General features: G+C 39.0%; 1 protein-coding gene across 1 annotated transcript in view; it reads right to left on the reverse strand.

Annotated features, from left to right (window-relative positions):
* Positions 1-19,959, reverse strand: part of PCCA (propionyl-CoA carboxylase subunit alpha) — a 417,324-nt gene that overhangs the window by 329,772 nt on the left and 67,593 nt on the right. Inside the window, exons 5-6 of the mRNA XM_032402683.1 lie at positions 6,211-6,324; positions 4,360-4,413 (exon numbers count right to left, since the gene is read on the reverse strand). Of these exons, the coding sequence (XP_032258574.1) occupies positions 4,360-4,413; positions 6,211-6,324 (168 nt within the window). The remainder of the gene's footprint in view (positions 1-4,359; positions 4,414-6,210; positions 6,325-19,959) is intronic.

A 19,959-nucleotide genomic window follows, 5' to 3' on the forward strand; every position in this document is an offset into this window, starting at 1 on the left:
AAACACAAGTTATTTAATAAAACAAATTTCTCATAAAGCTAATTACTATAACTTATAATGCTGTGCATCACTTAAACATAAAATAGTATGAAAATGTGTGTGTGTGTGTGTGTGTGTGTGTGTGTGTGTGTGTGTGTAAGCTAGAAAAGTAACTAGGAACACTATGAAATCTCCTTAAACCAATACCTCCCCTTTCCAGGAACAGGTAATTTTACTCTCCAAAGCTCTTGGAATTTCTTTTCTTCATTCTAACAGTCCTCATAGCCTCCTAACACTCTGCTTTTACTGCTCAGAATACAAGGAACCCAGAGAAGAAATACAGAATGAAAAACAGTCTGCAAATAAAAATCTGTTGGCTCAGCACATTAAAATTACTTAAATTTCTTCACAAGGGTTATTTGTAGCTTTGTCTTTTCCATGATTTAAGCAAAAACAAGGTATGATGTTGTTGAAATCAGGTATAGTACAGACTCCGTGTAATCTGATCCCATTGCATGTAAATTAAGGATAAAGAACAGTTATCACTTGCACCCACAAATACACTCCCCACACAGAGCCCCAAGTGAAGGCTGTTATTTAAAAAAAAGGCGGGGGCGCCTGGGTGGCTCAGTCGTTAAGCGTCTGCCTTCGGCTCAGGTCATGATCCCAGGGTCCTGGGATCAAACCCTGCATCGGGTTCCCTGCTCGGCAGGAAGCCTGCTTCTCCCTCTCCCACTCCCCCTGCTTGTGTTCCCTCTCTCGCTGTGTGTCTCTCTGTCAAATAAAAATATAAAATCTTTAAAAAAAAAAAAAGAATTAGTCTTGTAAAGAAAACTTATAAACTTTAGTATGCTTTTATATTTGGTTTATTGTATACTTTTTTTTTTAAGATTTTTATTTATTTATTTATTTGAGAAAGAGAAAGATAGCTAGAAAGAGCACACAAGTGGGGAGGAGAGGGAGAGCGGGGAGGAGAGGGAGATGCAGGCTCCCTAGTGAGCAGGGAGCCTGATGCGGGACTTGATCCCAGGACCCTGGGATCATGACCTGAGCCGAAGGCAGACACTTAACCGACTGAGCCACCCAGGTGCCCCTATTGTATACTTTCTAATGCAAATATATAGCAAAAATTCAGGGGAAAAAAAAAAAATCCAGAAATTATTCATAGTTGTTAACTAAAAACAACAATGTATTACACAAAGCACAACTAGTTTTTCTACAAACAAAATAAATATGCGGGTCTTTGAATAGCAGTTTAAAAAAAAAAAACAGAACTGGGGTGCCTAGGTGGCACAGTCGGTTGGTTAAGCAGCCAACTCTTGGCTTTGGCTCAGGTCGTGATCTCAGGGTTGTGAGATCGAGCCCCATGTTGGGCTCCACACTCAGCGAGAAGTCTGCTTAAGATTCTCTCCCCCTCTCTTTCTTCTCTAAAATAAATAAATTTTTTTTAAAAAAGGAACTAAAAATAAATGGAAAAAAAAATCTCCATATTTGATTAAATCTCAAACATAGGATATGGTATTACAATAAAGGGAACTCCACAGTATTCAACTTTAAAAAAAAAATCCATTTCCTCCTTGCTAAGTCACCATCATCAACATGGTAATCATGATGGTAATCACCATCAATATGATAATCTATCAACATGGTAATCCATCTACCACTACATTGGAAATTAGATATCTAAGAATATACTCAGTTTGCAATAGTAACTATTGAATTTCAATGGCTGGTCACCAACCACACAATGTTTATATGGCCTAACAAAATCAGTAGGCAATTTCATTTCAATGCTGTTGTCTTTTGTTTTTTGTTTTTTAGTGGAACTTACCACCTATAACCAGACATTCCAAAAGGAGCATTTTATTTATTTATTTTTTTCAAAAGGAGCATTTTAAATGGCACACTCCAATGGGAAAAGATTTTAATGCTAGGAAAATTATATCCCAAAAGGAATCTTGCCATGATGCACAAAAACCAAGAGGTTAGTTATCACTAGCTGCATATTTTCATAGTGAGCCAAAACTTGGCAATACTGCTTTTTAGCTATAAAACAGTCCGTTTTGTGATAGGAGAAAGTTTTCTTGCATGTTGTTTTATAATTCTTAATCTAATGATTATTTAATCTTTCCATAACATTCATTGAATCCACTATGTTGAAATCATTAGACTATAAAACAAAAGGGAAAGAAAGACTGACAAGGCCAAGTCTCATCTCAAGAGGAAATTAATATACAGAAATAATTTTAACCTAATATGTAAAGTAGTATATCAAATAAGAAATCTTAAAAAAAAAATGCTCTAGAAAACAGAGGAAAGACATTACTTCTCACCAGAGGGATATGGAAACTACTCTGGTAGAAGTAACACGTGAACTGTGCCTTTCAGGAGAGGCAATCGTTAGAAATGTGGGAGAAGACAAGTGTGCCCCCTGGGCAAAGAAACACAAAAAGGATGGAACACGAAAGAACCAGGCACGTTTGAGAACAGCACGGTGTTCTGGCTTGGCTGACGCATAGCTCTGAGAAAGGGAAGTGGAGGAGAGGAGATCAGAAAGAAAATTCATGAGAAAGGAAGGTAATCATTCATATATTCTGCACTCTTTTAACATGAAACCCCTGATGGAAATAATCTTCATTTAAGGAAAATGTGAACTTCTTCATAACATTTTCTTCCCTGAATTGAAGTCATTTGTGTACTTGAATTATCTGACCTGACTGTGAGCCCCTCATGAGCAGGACACACATCTGATTCATTTTTATACCCTTCTCAAATACCTTAAACATAGATACCAAACAACCACTTTTTAATGACTAAATGAATGCATGAATGAACATAATGGCCATGTCATTTAACTTCTCTTAGACTCAGAGAAGTTAATACCAGGAATTGGCAAATTTCTACTACAAAGGGCCATGCAGCAAATATTTTAGGCTTTGCAGGTTACTTGATCTCTGTTACAGCTACACAGTTCCACTGTTACAGAGCAAAAGGAGCCACTGACGACACATAAGTGCATGAGCTTGACTTTGTGCCAATAAAATCTAACTTACAAAACCGGCGGCAGGCTGCATTTGGGCCACAGGCCATGGTTTAGAGACGCCTCCTCTATACAACTTAAATTCAGTACCTTATATTATACAGGCACATTCATACGTGTTATATTCAAATCCCTTTCTGACATAACGACAGAACACAGCCAAAATTTCAAACAAGACGATAACGAAAAAGAATGTAAGTGGGAAAGTGTGGTTATACTACACACAACCTGGCAAATCTGGACCTTTGGCTGCTTCCACCCACTCTGCCCTCTCCAGACACTTACTACCATTAGCTATGTCACCTTACATCACAATTTCTGTAGGCCTCAGTTTCATCTTTAGGCCCTAGTTTTTAATCTTTCACCTGGTTAAAATAGATTGTTCTAAACTAGAACTCTTGGTTCTTAAAAACTGTCCAAGTTAAATTTATGGATTTTAAGTGGAAATGTCATCTAGAAAATTACATTCATAAATAATTTTGAATCCATGAAAGAACAAAACACAAGCATTTCACAGAAACAAAGTATAACACATTAGAATAATAAATTAAGGTAACACCTGGGATAACTGATGTAATCAGCTTCTCGAAACATTCAAAATCCTATTTTAGCACCTGAAAACTAAGGTTTCAGTACCATCTTGAATGTAGTTATAAATACACCTGGGAAATCAGTTCAATTCACCCAATCAGGGTGGTAATATCTGAGACTCAGATCATGCATAAATCTTTTCCCAAAATAGAGAAGGCAGTAAGATTTGATCTTAAATGCCACAACACGCAATGAAAAGAGAAATAATGCTCTTGTAAAATAACAAATCACTGGACTCCTTGACACAGGTAGCTACAAATCTAAAGAGCTGAAGTTTTTAAAAGTCCATAAAATATATAACAAACTTGGTGTCATTCATTAGGTATAAAGATGATTTTATAACTTTTCCACTTTTATTCTTCAAACCAAGACCTGGGTTACAGAATAAAAACTTCACTTTTCACAAATAATTTTCAAAGAACTGACAGGTCAATTAAAATTCTGTAATTCAGGGGCGCCTGGGGGGCTCAGTGGGTTAAGCACCTGCCTTCAGCTCAGGTCATGATCCCAGGGTCCTGGGATCAGCATCTTGTCAGGCTCCCTGCTCAGCAGGGAGTCTGCTTCTCCCTCTCCCTCTGCTCCCCCCACACCCCCTTGCTCGTGTTCTCTCTCTCTCTCTCTCTCAAATAAATAAATAAAATCTTTTTTAAAATATCTGTAATTCATCACTACCCACAGTTACAAAAGTAACACCATTATACTGCTTTCTGAAATATAAGTTAACAGATTCTGGTTCATTACTAACTTACCAGACATTTGGCAAATTCTTTGTTTTCTGAAAGAAATCCATAACCTGGATGTACCTTAGAAATGAAAACAAAAAGCACTTTCAATTTTATCATATCACAAAACCTTTATAAGCAACATAGAGAGTGCACTCATGTGTTTATATTTTAAGGGCCTGGAGTCAGGTTACTTCTCCTACATATTGACAGTTGCAACACACATTCCTGAGTACAGACCCAAATTCCAAGAAACTGCCTAATATTCACTTACAGCACACCACCTTTGTCCTAACCGTAATCAGGACCATTGACCTACAAATCTGCCGGTCACCTATATCTATTTCAACACAACCTGAACTCTCCCTACTTTTTCTGAGGCTAATTTTGGCCCTAAGCCAAATTTTTTAATAGTTGGTGGGCCAAAGAACAAGGTTAAAAGAAACCATTTGTGAGATAAATGAAAAACTCCTAATTCCCCTTTCTTTAGAGTCCCGGGAAATGCTGCTTTCCAAAAATCTGGCTAAGCCAACTAACATACTTTATTCCTGACCACATGAATACACTCAGCCACCCAATGAGCAGTGTTGGTCAAAACTAAAGTCGAAATCTGGTTTTACTTTTTCTTTATACACTGAATTTTTTTCTTCTAACATGTACTCTTCTTTCCCTGCTTGGCCCACTTAACCATTCATAATCACTTTATGCTATCCTCTCACAAACCATGTTGCTATGATTTAAGTTCTATCATCCTGGCCTATCACACTGTTCAAACAAATTTAGCCTATTATCAATCAAGACTGAACATATTTCCAGGAAAACAATTCTACTGTAAGGAAAGCCAAATTTCGCAAGGAGCCAATATCATAATCTAGAAGTAGCTACACATCTGAGATTTTTAAATGTTTTATGAACCTGGTACAGAATTTAAACAACTGCATCACAGGTAAAGAGTTTCACCCCACCAATTGCATTTTATAGAAACATTTAACAAAAGATTGTATTCTGACAAGCTATCATTAAAGAGTTAAGAGTTTTACCTTCATTAACTCTGATAATAAACTGTAAACATCTATAATATGGGTTCATGAATTCAGTTATTTATTTAAACATGTATCTTAACTAAAACATTTCTTTCACAAGACATGTGAACACTAATTGAAGTACTCCAGGCTAATTGCTGGTGTTGGCTGTTTCCATCCAATTTCAGAGATAACTCTGCATAGTTTGCAACATTATATATAATTAGTTCTCTGATCTATAAAACACACACACACAGACACAGCACCAACAAAACACAGTTCCTGATGTCAGAAACCAGATTCTTCCCTGGATTCCACCCCATTCAAACAGAATTGGAGATGGGAAGAATTACTGATTTTTCCCTGTAAGTTAAGTGTATTCTACTGACATTATCAAACTAAAATAATTACCAATTGCATAGTTTTTATTTCTGGATGTGTAACCAGGTATACGTAATTTTTAAATGATTAAAACAATTTAAACAAGAATCTTTTGGATCCTATAACAGATTTTTTTAATGTTCTTATTGCACTGAAAGGGTTAATACTCAAAACTAATTGGGATTTCTTTTCTTTTTTTTTTTTCTAACAAATTTGGAAATGAACTGAAACTGCTCCCTGGTGTGAAAGCTGAATCCCACAGCCACCTGCAGGACCAGCGACCAACACTGCCAGATGCTACAAAGCCTTTGATTTCCAGTAGCGAATTCGGCCACATTTAACTCATGTGACACGAACTAACAGCAACAGCATTTTCAATCATTCTTTCTTATTTTTTTTTTTTCTGAATACAAACTCTAGCTTTCTGCTCACTATATATGAAACAGCTGCGGTAGATAGATTCATTCAGACTCACAGCTTGGGCCCTGGTTTTCTTAATGGCTTCCATGATGGCATCCATGTTGAGGTAGCTTTTACTGGTGGGAGCTGGGCCAACACAGACAGCCTCATCCGCCATTTTCACATGAACCTGAAGAGACAAATCTCTGCATTAACAGATGCTCCCAGCAAAAAGAACTCCCATCATTTGTGAATACACACAAAATTGCAAATGTGATTGTTTCCCTTATTTAAGTAGTCAGGTCTTCTTGAAAGTGCACTAAAAAAAGAACAGTGTAACACATCAGCTCAGGAACTATATTAACCATGACTTTCATTTATTACAAGCCTAATCATTGTCTAGCCAGAGAACTTCCATAATATTCCCTACTAATTTGATTAAATAAAACCCCTGCAAACGTTGGCCCCCTATTCAGTTCATCTACATATAAATCTTATATCAAAAACTACCCTGTTACATGTAGCCAGTAGTCCAATATTTTCCTAACAAGCACTCATGCCCAGTTCTAAGCAAGCTCCCCAGGAAGTGGGGATAATTAGAGAAACTGAATGAAGGGATGCAGTGAGGGTCCCTGCACAGCATCAGGTCAGCACCAGGCACAAATTAAAGTCCAGAACTAAAGACTTCAATATCAACGAGCCAGAAAATCTTGACAATCATTTAAATACTCTCACATTTGATCCTCATCCATTTTTACCTTTACTCCTAGAAGAGCTGATATATGCATTAATTCTAAGTCTACTCAAAACTTAGAAATATATGCTCCATTTTTAAGACTACTCACTGTACAACCTTTTTACACCTATTTTTGCTTGAGGTGAGGCATTCACTACTGAAAAGAGTAACTTATTTCTGAAAGAAACTATTCTTTTAAAATGATAAAAGGATTCATATATCTTTGAAATGGCTTTCCCTAACAGTTTTCCAGTTTAAGGAACTTCCAATCCATTTAAATTTATTTTACAAGGCAGACATAAAAACTAAAGCACCTACATCTACCTGGACTTTTATGATCCCACCCCCCTCAAAGTCCAAGATGGAAAATACTTTTGAGTATTGCTAAGTTCTATTCTTCAGCCATGAATTTTTAAGAAGCACGTTGTTTTAAATGACATCTATAAAAAATAAAACCAATTAAGTCATCTTTTAGAAAGTTGAGTTATTTTTATCAATTCAATACTTTCCAATAAGTAAAAAAATTATATCATGCCCAAGAGATTTACACATCAATATTTTAATGGAAAATACTCAAATATATACACTCTGTAGTATCTTTAATAATGTCCCCTGCGAAGAAAAGCAGCCAGGCTCACAAAGGGATCCTAAATATTCCCATGTTCAAAGCAAGGCTCTTCTTGTGGTTATTTCTGCCTTGCTTCCCCCCTCCCCACCCCACCCAATCTCAAGTTGTTCTTCCCCTCTCAGGCCAGAACGCTCCTCCTCTTCTGCGCCCTGCCCAGTGCAACTTTGTTGTTGTAACTATGGCTGTGGTTTTCTTTCTATAAGAAAGAAACTGAACACTGAGCAATCCTTTAAAAAGAATACATTAGCCAGGTGGGGATAAAGTAAAGTTAAATCCACATTTATTCTGTGTATTTTATTCACCTCCAAGTACTACCTACTATTAAAGATGCCCAAGTTTCACTTCTACCACTGGGTCTTTCCCAGGTACTTCAGCTTCAGATGAATCTCCTTTAATCTGAACTCTGATAGTACTTAGTGCAAATTTTGGCATTTAATTGCATCCTGCCTAGCAACGTTATTCTAACTGCTTTATAGATTGTTACAATTCAGACACTCTCCTCCACCAGATTAGAAGGTCCTGAAAGGCAGAGGTTAGGTCTTAAATTCCTTTTTAAATCACTCCCAGCACAATGTTATGTGTTAAAAGCTCATTAACTCATAGATACACATGGATGGCAGTTTATTTAATAACTTTCATTGTTAAGCCGTTATCTTTTTTTTTTTTTAAGATTTTATTTATTTATTTTACAGAGAATGAGAGAGAGCACAAGCAGGGAAAGCAGCAGAGGGAGAGGGAGAAGCAGGCTCCCCGTTGAGCAGGGAGCCCAATGCGGGGCTCAATCCCAGGACCCTGGGATCATGATCTGAGCCAAAGGCAGATGCTTAAAGGACTGAGCCACCCAGGCGCCCCTAAGCCATTGTCTTTGAGGTGAAAGTCTATCGCAAATTAAAAATTCTCCAATCTTAGCAATACATATGGGAACTGAAGGTTGTATGGGAAGAAATTAAAAGACACATACACACGTACGTGTATGTCCAAAATTTTTATAATAAACATGCATCAAAAAGTAAGAGGAGACTCTAAATAGTATTTTGACTAGTCTTTTTTTTTTTTAAAGATTTTATTTATTTATTTGACAGAGAGAGAGAGATAGCGAGAGCAGGAACACAAGCAGGGGGAGTGGGAGAGGGAGAAGCAGGCTTCCTGCCGAGCAGGGAACCCGATGCGGGGCTCGATCCCAGGACCCCGGGATCATGCTGAGCCACCCAGGCGCCCCTTGACTAGTCTTTTTTTCTAAATACACTTTGTAACCATACGGCATATATAATTTTGCATCCTTTTGTTTTATAACTAACATCTTAAAAGACATGTTTCCTGTTATCACGAACTGTAAACATACTGAGAATCTAGCTCAGAGCCTAACAACATATTTTAGCAGATGATCAATATTGTTCAAACAAACATTCAAATAAATTAATGTCAAAAGCAGGTCAAAACTGCTTACGGGCTTTACAAAGAAAAGGCAAAACATGCTGTTTCTAATGGTTGACTGGTTTATTTCTCAGAAACAAACCTTTCTTTAGGGTAGAAGCTATACTAGCATCTTAAACCCAAAGTGAAGCACAGGGTCAGTACTAGCAAAAATCCTGGGCAAAGCCATTTGAAAAAAAAAAAAAAAAAACAACTAGAATCCTCTGCTGCCTTAGTTCCCAAAGAGATACTTACTTATGAGTCAATCAGGAAAGAAAAATTTTTAAAACTTTTGAAACTCAAATTTCAATTTTGTTGTTATTATTGTACTAAATGCCTGACGTTATTTCACTGGGTTATTAATACAAAACGAACTGCATTCAAGCCATGTTCTTCTGAAGAGCGACTTATCACTGCCTACACTGACTAGATGGATTTATGTTTCAAGAATTTCAACACCTTGAAAAATATAAATTCCTTTTTTTAATACTTCAGTAATATGTAACAATCATGGAAAAGTTTAAACTGAACTAACCAATTAACTAGGATATTGCTGGCTACAAGTTTCAAAAAGAAAAAAGATTTTAAGTATGAAGTAGTCTTCAGAAGCTTTTCCAATAGGTTTTTGAAGATTAATTTCCTCAAGCTTTAAATTTTAGTTTTAGATTTTAGTTTTAAATTTTATTATTTAAATAGAAAAAATCACTTGAACCAGCCTTTTATTTTCCAAATAATAATCTAACAAAGTGTTTTTCAACTGACAGAACTGAAAAAAATCATGTTCCTCACTGACTTTCTTTAAATGACTTTAAACACTTGGATATAGATAGGTTAAAAATTGTGCGTGAATTTTAAAACTGAGTTAATGAAAATTTCATATTAGACCATTAGATGTGTCAGATATGCTTTAAAAAGATACTCTGTTTGGTCAAAAACATAGCACCTTAGTGTTGAAAAGTACACTAGACCAGATCTGAGTGAAAACTTTTAAATACCTTCTAAACGAATACAGACTGAGAAAGATAGGGAAGATAAGCAGCTTTGAAGATGTTTCCTCATGCTGGGAGGGTTTTGTTTTTGAAACCTATCACTCAAGAAGATTGTAGTTAGGTGGGCACTCTCTACCATGTTCGCGAATACTTGAGTTTTCCCTGGGCTATCACCCAATGCGAACACAACACAAGGTGAGCCACTGCCAGGATGAGAGAATGTAGATTAGATGTCCTCCTTGCCCTAGAAGAGCAATGCCTCATACAATCTGTCCAGGTTTCAGTATCCACCAGATCTAACCCAATTCTTTAACAAGCAAAAGTCACCCTTAAAGACTGAAAAGGTCAAGAAAAGCATGCCAACTGCATCAATCTTAATTTGAAAACCCAGGGGAAAGTCATTTTTTTTAAAGATTTTATTTATTTTTTTTTAACTAAACTCTACACCCAACATGGGGCTTGAACTCACAACCCCAACAACAAGAGTCACACACTCCAACCAACTGAGCCAGCCAGGCACCCCCAGAAAAATCATTTTTAAAAACCAGATAAAACCCTATTTCTAAGAGGGGGGAAAAAAGAACCTTTCTCTCTATTCTATACGATGTATCTAAAGAGACTTATACAAATGTCAACAGACTAGCATTCTGGCATATCCTTCTAGGAAGGCAATTCATTCCTAGAAAATAATTATTTTTCAGGGGCACCTGGGGTGGTCAGTCAGTTAAGCATCTGCTTTAGGCTCAGGTCATGATCCCAGGGTCCTGGGCAGGGAGCCTACTTCTCCCTCTCCCACTCCCCTTGCTTGTGCACTCACTCGCTCTCTATCAAATAAATAAAATCTTTAAAAAAAAATGATTTTTCAAAATCAGTAAATACTATATTTGCTTTGAATCCATTTTGTAAAACTGTATGTGTAGCACCCATGACACATTTATTTGTGATTTTTGGATGGCAGAGTTAGTGACTTTAGTATTTTTCTTCTGTTATAACTTACATAATTTTCAAATAGTAAAATTAAAAGTTACAGGGAAAAGAGAATGGGTTTTTTCTAGTTGCAAAACTCAATCTATTTTCTAAAATCCTGTTTTCCCAGTGTAGAGGTTCCTCAAAAAGTTAAAAATAGAGCTACCCTACGATCAAGCAATTGCACTACTAGGTATTTCCAAAGAATACAAACATAGTGATTCGAAGGGGCACACGCATCCCAATGTTTATAGCAGCAATGTCCACAAAAGCCGAACTATGGAAAGAGCCCAGATGTCCATCAACAGATGAATGGATAAAGACGATGTGGGGGGGGGGGGGGGGTGTGTACACACACACACACACACACACACACACACACACAGAGGAATATTACTCAGCCATCAAGAATGAAATCTTGCCATTTGCAAGGACGTGGATAGAACTAGAGGGTGTTATGCTAAGCAAAATAAGTCAGTCAGAAAAAGAAATACCATATGAGTTTCACTCATATGTGGAATTTAAGAAACAAAACAGATGAACATAGGGGAAGGGAAGGAAAAAAAAGATGAAAATAGAGAGGGAGGCAAACCATATGAGACACTAAACTCTAGGAAACAAACTGAGGATTGCTGGAGAAGATGGGGGTGAGGGGAAGGGATAAATGGGTGATGGGCATTACAGAGGGCATTTGATGTAATGAGCACTGTTATATGCAACTAATGGATCACTAAATTCTATCCCTGAAATTTTTTTAAAAGATTTTATTTATATATCTGAGAGAGAAAGAGAAAGACCACAAGCAGCGGAGGGACAGGGGGAGAGGGAGAAGCAGGATCTCCACTGAGCAGGGAGCCCAATGCGGGACTCAATTCCAGGACCCCGGGATCATGACCTGAGCCGAAGGCAGATGTTTAACCAACTGAGCCACTCAGGTGCCCCTACCTCTGAAATTAATATACTATACATTAACTAAATTGAATTTAAATAAAGAATTAAAAAAAAAAAAAATCCTGTTTTCCTATCAGTAAAGGGAACTGTCCCAGAACCAATTATGAAACCAAAGAGTTTGTTGAGTCTTTATTTGGCAGGGATGCATTTCTGAGAATATGGTAAACAAAAAAAGAATGAAAAGCACCATGACTAGAACCATATTGCCATACCACTGACACCTGGTAGAAGCATCAGGGAGCGATGGGAAGGACGGAGTAGGGGACAGGAGACAGGAAGGATGAAAGCAAAATCTTAGCAAAAGCAATGTCAATGTACCAAGACCGCAGCGAAATGGACTGTGGAATGGGGAAGGGGGGGGTGCAGAGGTAAGTATGAAAGGGTGGGGCAGGGGCTATCTATATGGTTGGTTGTAAAGGCTGGGAGAGACAGAGTGATAGCTGAGAAAAGGTTTGAAGTGGAGTTTTTCTTAGGAAAAACTTGAACAAATGCCCTTGAAAAGTAAGGAGCTTAAAAGTAAGGAGATGAAATAATTCACATTGACAATCAAGTGGCAGAGCTAGGAGATATGGGGAAGCAGGAGACAGGGAAAGGGACAGAGCTCATCTCCACCCCCACCCCCACAAAATATAAGCCAGGATTTAAAAAGAAAAAAGATGAAAGAGGGGGCACCTGGGTGGCTGAGGTAGTTAGGTGTCTGCCTTCGGCTCAGGTCAGGATCTTCGGGGTCCTGGGATCGAGCGCCGAGTCGGGGGGGGGGGGGCGGATCTCTGCTGAGAGTGAGTCTGCTTCTCCCTCTGCCCCTCCCCCCACTCGTCCTTTCTCTCTCTTGCTCTCTCCCTCTCTCAAATAAATAAAATCTTTCTAAAAAATAAAATTAAATTTAAAAAAAGAAAAAAGAAGGAAAATCAGACAGGAAAGACAAACAGGAGACACAGAAGGACAGACAGAGCTTGTTACGCAGTTCAAGACAAGCTCCCCAAGTACCCACTCCCCAGTTGCTGTGCTGCCTGGAAGGGCTTCTCCAAAGACCTTCTCGAGCCACCACTGCAGAGAAAGCAGCAGAGATACGACCAAGAATGTGTCTTTCCTTCTTAATGGTGGGAAGATGCCAAGAATGGGCATAAATACAGGTAGATTTATAGATCTGTTGGCAGAAGCTAATGGCTCCGGCTTTTGGCAGTTGGTATTTTGTGTGTAAATCAAGAGACAAGAACACTCAAAGAGCAGTCATTGGTGGTATAAGAAGATTATAAAAAGGGCTGAAAATGGTCACTGGGAGCATGGGAAAGCAAACTAACAAGAGAAATCTAGTAAGACCGCCAGGTATTGCTGGCATTCATTAATTTCAAAATCCTTGTTGTGAAAGAACTTTATGACAACAAAATGGCACAGCTTCTATGTCAGACACTACGAAGTTCCTCAAAAACATAAAGAACTACCATGGGGTGCCTTGCTGGCTCAGCCGGTGGAACATGCGACTTGTGATCTTGGGGTCATGAGTTTGAGCCCCAAGCCAGGGGCAGAGTTTACTTAAAAAAAAAAAAAAGAAAGAAAAAAGAAATCAGGATCTCAAAGAGCTATTAGCACTCCCAGGTTCATTGCAGCCCTATCCACAATAGTTAAGATGTGTTTGGAAACAATCTAAATGTCCACTCACAGCTAAATAGATAAAGCAAATGTGGTATACACTCACAGTTGAATACTAACTATTCAGTCTCTTTAAAAAAAGGGAATTTTGCAGTATGTGACAACATGGATGAACTTGAGGACATTATGCGAAGTGAAGTAAGACAGACAAAATACTTCAGGTTTCCACTTACAGGAGGTATCTAAAATAAGCCCAATTCCTAAGATCAAAGACTGGAATGGTGGTTACCAGGGGTGAGGGGAGGAGGAAATGGGGAGTAACCAACAGGCATAGTTCCAGTGATACATAAGATGAATAAACATTGGAGATCTGCTATGTTGCTATGTAACAACATTGTTTAACTACAGTTAACAATAATCTATTGTACACTGTTAAGAAGCTAGATCTCATCTTGAATGTCCTTACCACAAAATTTGAAAAGAAAACAATGAACAAATTTAGGCCAACTTGGTCATACACAACTCTTAAGGTCTTTTGGTGGCAGACACCAAAAAGTTGAACAGGAAAAGTTGGGTAAGGATTAGTTACTACTTTAACCCATCTTGCTGAAAAGTTAATAATAAAAGCAACTCTCAGTCCAAAGTCTGCCACACATACATTTATTAAACAAACATTTCTCAGCAAGACAGCATACAGCCTAGGGTACCTCAGTGGCTCCGTCCGTTGGGTATCCGACTCTTGGTTTTGGCTCAGGTGCTGATCTCAGGGTCCTGGGATCAAGCACTCAGTGGGGTATCTGCTTGAGGATTCTATCCCTCTCCTATTGCCCCTCTCCCTGATAATGTATTCTAATAAAAAAGATAAATCTTAAAAAAAAAAAAAAAAAAGACAGCAAACAGCCTGTTTCACATGCTGCATAAAATCCCAATTCTTGTCAAATCACCAACTTGCATAGAAGTGTCACCAAGGGAGGCATAATAAAACTCCAAAAGCATGATTTTATCTTTATAGTTGCTATAAGGCAATCAGAAATCCTCCTCTCTGATGGTGGGATATCAAAAATAAGGAAATCAAGTGCAAGGCACCACCCCTAGAGATAAATGCCTTACTAAATTCTTGTATCATGTCTATTCAAGGGTGAAAGGTCTCAGAAATATTTCAGCCAATCCAAATATCTTGAATAGGGGCGCCTGGGTGGCTCAGTCGTTAAGCGTCTGCCTTCGGCTCAGGTCATAATTCCAGGTCCTGGGATCGAGCCCCGCATCAGGCTCCCTGTTCAGCGGGAAGCCTGCTTCTCCCTCTCCCACTCCCCCTGCTTGTATTCCCTCTCTCGCTGTGTCTCTCTCTGTCAAATAAATAAATAAAATCTTAAAAAAAAAAAAAAAAAAATATCTTGAATAGCACTAATTCCAGTAATAAGCATCCATTTCTAATATCCATACTGCTAAATATTAAACGACTAACGTCACCAATGAAAACCCATTTACTTAAGAATTTAGTCTTGACTGAGATACAGAAAGTTGTAAATGCTTTTAAAAGCCATCCCTTGGCGGGGGTGTGGGGGGAGCCATCCCTGGAGAGGCACCTGGGTGGCTCAGTCAGTTAAGTGTCTGCCTTTGGCTCAGGTCATCATCCCAGGGTCCTGGGATAGAGCCCCATATCAGACTCCCTGCTCAGCAGGAGTCTGCTTCTCCCACTCCCTCTGCCCGTCTCCTTGCTTGTGTGCGCTTTCTCTCACTCTCTCTCTCTCTCAAATAAAACCTTTAAAAAAAAAAAAAAAAAAGCCATCCCTGGAGTGTTGAATCCCAGTAAGAGGAACTGAATGGACCTACAACATACTTTAAATGAACACATGGGTTTATGCCTCTCCGTTCTGAAGGAGTTTAAAATAAATTAGACATCATACCACTGTGGCACACCACTACTGTGCCCAAAAACCTTCATTTCCCTGTTCCCATGGCACATGACTGCCCAGGTAGAGACAAGACTTACCAGACTAAGAGAGTTTGAGTCACTGGGATCAGAAAGTGAAATGTGCAACATGCAAATTCTCTACAACTTACACATAAGCGTATTTTCTGAATTTTGGCCATGTTCTTTCCCTTAATCTGGAACACAGATGTTGTAGTAATCAAGTTCAATGATGCAAACTAAAGCAACTTCCTAGGGCAAGGGACACTGGGCCAAATCCAGCCCAATGCCTGCTTTTGTAAAAAAAAAAAAGTTTTATGGGAGCACAGCTACACCTATTCATTTACTTACTGTCTATGGCATCTTTTGTGCTATAACTGCAAAGTTAAGTAGTTGGGACAGCCATCTAAAATATTTACTCTGAGTCTTTACAGGCAAAATTTGTCCATCCCTGCCCTAGGGGATGGCAGAGCAATAACCAAAGCCCCGGGACATCCTTGGAAATACACTGGCATCCCTAACTTAAAATTATTAGATGTTATATGAGAGAACATTTGAAAGTCATCCTATTTAAACCACTGTATTTTGTTGTTGTTGTTAAGTAGTCTCCATACCCAGCGTGGAACCCAAAGCAGGGCTTGAGCTCACAACCCTGAGATCAAGACCAGAGCTGAGATCAAGAGTCGGACGCTTAACCAACTGAGCCACCTAGATGCCCCTAAAACCACTGTATTTTGTAATATCAATAACTATTACTTGTAATAATATCTCAAATATAGTCACTGCCATAAGCACCAACTCAATTCCTCTTAATAAGAACCAGATTAGTGAACTGGATGTAGCAATTTCATCAGAATACGGCCAGGTCGATCTTAGAGGTTCTCAGAGTCAAAGACGGAAATAACTGGCCGTTACATACTTTTGGTATAGGCAGTTCACCAGGGGATCTGACCCCCCAAACATCCCTGCCGAGTGTCCCAAATGGCAAAGTCTAAACCACCCCTTGATCCTGAGCAGTTTCTGCAGCTAGTCACATAAGCTAGGCACTAAGTAAAACAAGCACCCATAGTATGACTATTCTGGAACTACTTGCTTCCTGATTGAGTGGCGCTTGTTTGTTTACTGCTTGCTACAAAACATGCTGAATCCTTAACTCTAGTTGGCAAAAACTTCCCCTGAATATTTTATATTTCTGCACATGATATGAGCAAGGCACCAACTGCCTTTTGGCTCAAAGTATATTTGCACAAGTGTTTGAATAGCCAACAGCCCTAGATGAGAAGGACAGTGTCTGACTGGGGCAAAGTGCAGAGATGCTAATGGTCCATTTATAAAAGATTCACTACGTGAGAAGCAGGCTAAGTGCAAACCACTTCATGTGCAGGTACCATCTGACCCTCTTCATATCACCTTCTGGGAACTGGGACTTGGGGAACCAGAGCAAAAATGCTGATACTCTGACCACTGCCATGGCTGTGAGGAGCAAACGGTCCTTCGTGCCTGACCCAGCCACCTTTTACCTTCTATCAGCAGCATGAAACACTGAGAGCTAACTTGTTGGCCTGCAAGGAGAGTAAAATCTCACAGTAAAGATTAGAGTAAAACACAGCTCTTGAGAGGCCAGTGCTCCTTAGCTGTGACACAACCCTCTTCATTTGTCGCCACTCAACAGAAGGATCACATCCCCCTGGGGAATCTGTGACACGATGACCAATGCTACCACGAGGACGCTCCTACTGTTGCTGGGGTGGACTGTTGTCTGCTTTTGGCACGGACAGCATTGTGGCAGATGTCATCTTTGCCATCTTCTAGGACATGGGTTACTTCCCTAACATATCACCTTTTTAGGGGTTTTTTTCTTTGTGCTTATGCGATGAAAATAAGAATAAATTTCATAACAAGCGATATTAAAAACAAAAAGCATGGACAGTGGTTGATAACTTCCCATGCTTCCCAGTCTTCCCATGAAGACTGACTAAATAACCACTCCAACATTCCTCTCTAACTTGTTTCCCTCGACTATCAAGGGCAAAAAGCAAAAGAGAAAATTTCCCAGGGGTGCCTGGCTGGCTCAGTCACTAGAGCACACGACTCGATCTCAGGGTTGTGAGTTTGAGCCCCATACACAATACAAAACCAAATGGGCATGGCTGTGTCTCAATAAAGATTTACAAAAACCATGTGATGGGCCAGATTTAGCTCACAGGCCATCATTTTCCAACCTGTCTCAGAAATGCTTTTCAGTCCAAATTGGGTCAGTCAGGATTCTCCAGGAGTAAAGTGACATGATCAAACATGTTTACCTGAAAATAACACAAAGAGTGGGGCTAGAGAAACAACAGAGGATGGTGAGGTTTCAAGGGACTAGCCAGAGTGGGAAGCCATAATCACCCCAGACCTGAAGGGGCTTGGAGCAGGAAGAACGTAAGTAGAGCCAGTGAACGTGCAGGCCCACCAGCTGCTCCAGCCCTCAAACAATGTGAGCACTGTCAAAACTGAGACAAGGCAGGGAAGTGGAGGTGGGATAAACAGCCTGATCTGCTTGGTATCTTCAAACAGCCAAGCAGAAACACAGGGCAAGGAAGCTCAGGTGATAGACTCCATAGATGCCAGTGCCCTGCAGATTGATCCATAAAAGAAATTTGAGAAACTGGAGATCAGCAAAATTTAAAGCTTTTGCTCTTCAAAAGACACCATTAAGCACAATGCAATACCAATTCCCACTGACTAGGAGACTATAATAAAAAAAGACAAATAATAACAAGCGTTGGCATGAATGAGAAGAAATTTGAACCCTCATACGCTACTAGTAGGAATGTAAAATGGTACAGCTGCTTCAGAAACCAGTCTGAAAAGTTTAAGGTTAGTTTAAGTTACCTAAAAGTTTAAGTATACCTAAAAGTTTTAGTTACCAAATGACCCAGCAATTCCAATCCTAAGTATATATGCAAGAGAAATGATAACATATGTTCACACAAAGACCCGTATATACATATTCATAACAGCATTATTCATAGTAATTAAAAACTAGAAGCAACCCAAATGCCCAGCAACTGGTAAATGAATAAGATGTGTTATATTCATACAACAGAACAATACTCAGCCAAAGGGGGAAAAAAAAAAAAAGAACTGATCAATGCAACAACACAAATGAATCTCAAAAGCATTATGCTAGGTGAAAAGAAGCCAGACACAAAAAACCAACAACTATACAATTCCATTTAGTTGAAGTTTCTAGAGAATGCAAAACTACAGGCAGAAAGCAGATCAGTGGCTACACAGATGGAGGTGAACAAGGAGTGACTACAAATGGGACACGAGGGACCCACATGGACAATGGCAATGTTCTAAAACTGGATAGTAGTGAGGGTCGCACAGCTCTGAAAATTTACTATAACTCATTGAACTGTACACTTAAAATGGGTAAACTTTATGATATGCAAACTGTACCTCAATAACACTATTAAATAAAAATCAGGACGTTTCATATTCATTTTTTTAACCCATTATGCTGTGAGCTCTGCTATGTGAGGACCTTCTGGCACACAGCACAGTGACATAGACTATAAATGTTTGATTAACAACTGCAGCTAATAAAGTCAGAATTCACCTGACAAAGAGGGCTCTGGCGACAGAAGGCACTTCAGAAGGGCACTCCAGCAGCAGACAGAGGGCATCAGACGCACAGAGCCCAGAGAGACCGGAGGATGGTGAGGGAGAAGAAAGCCATCAAAATGGAAGGCCAGCCATTACTGCTGCATGCCTCAGACAGACCAACTAAGATGGGGATTCAGAGAAGTAGCTACTGAATCTAACAAATCAAATTTCTGGTGATTTTGGGGACCAACTTAGTAGAACAACAAAGAGAAGCCTGGCTTCCCTGAGTTGAAGAGCAAATGCAAAGTAAGAAAGAAAAACTGAGACTAGTCGTTCATGTGACTTAACTGTATGCTTGCGAATGCAGGACATTTTCTCTGTTAACTACGGGGAAGCTCAGTACACACACAAGGTAGTCAATAAAACTTTCTGATTGCAGACTGATACAACTTTTCAAAGAGATCATCCCACCACAGAGAAATACCGAACAGATGTGAGCATATGTACCTCACAAACCGAACTAGAAGTCCCTAAGATGGGAACAAAACCACAATCAGCAGCCAAACATATGCCTTAAAGACGAAAGACAACCTAGAAAGCGATCCTATAAAATCTGTGGAGATTCCATCACAAAGTTCTGGAAATGGGTGGTGGTGATGGTGGCACAATGCTGTAAATGTACTTCATGCCACCGAATTACACAATTAAAAGTTAATAAAGCAGTAAGTTTTACTTTATACTTTACAATTAAAAAAAAAAAAAAAACTATATAGGGGCACCTGGCTGGCTCCGTCAGTGGAGTATGGAGCTCTTGATCTCCAGGTTGTGGGTTCGAGCCCCACATTGGGTATAGAGATTACCTGAAGATAAAATCCTAAAACAAACAAACAAACAAAAAAAACCCACATAGATTCAATCACAATTTTTAGCCCATCACTGACAAGCACTTATGAAAGAATGAATTTGTAGAGCTTAGTTACATAGTAAAAATATAACTAGTACCACCTAAGAAAAACTGTAGCAAGGGAGGAAAACAAAAAGAA

Source organism: Phoca vitulina, unplaced genomic scaffold (genome assembly GCF_004348235.1).
Source record: "Phoca vitulina isolate PV1807 unplaced genomic scaffold, GSC_HSeal_1.0 scaffold5, whole genome shotgun sequence".
Lineage (NCBI taxonomy): Eukaryota > Metazoa > Chordata > Mammalia > Carnivora > Phocidae > Phoca > Phoca vitulina.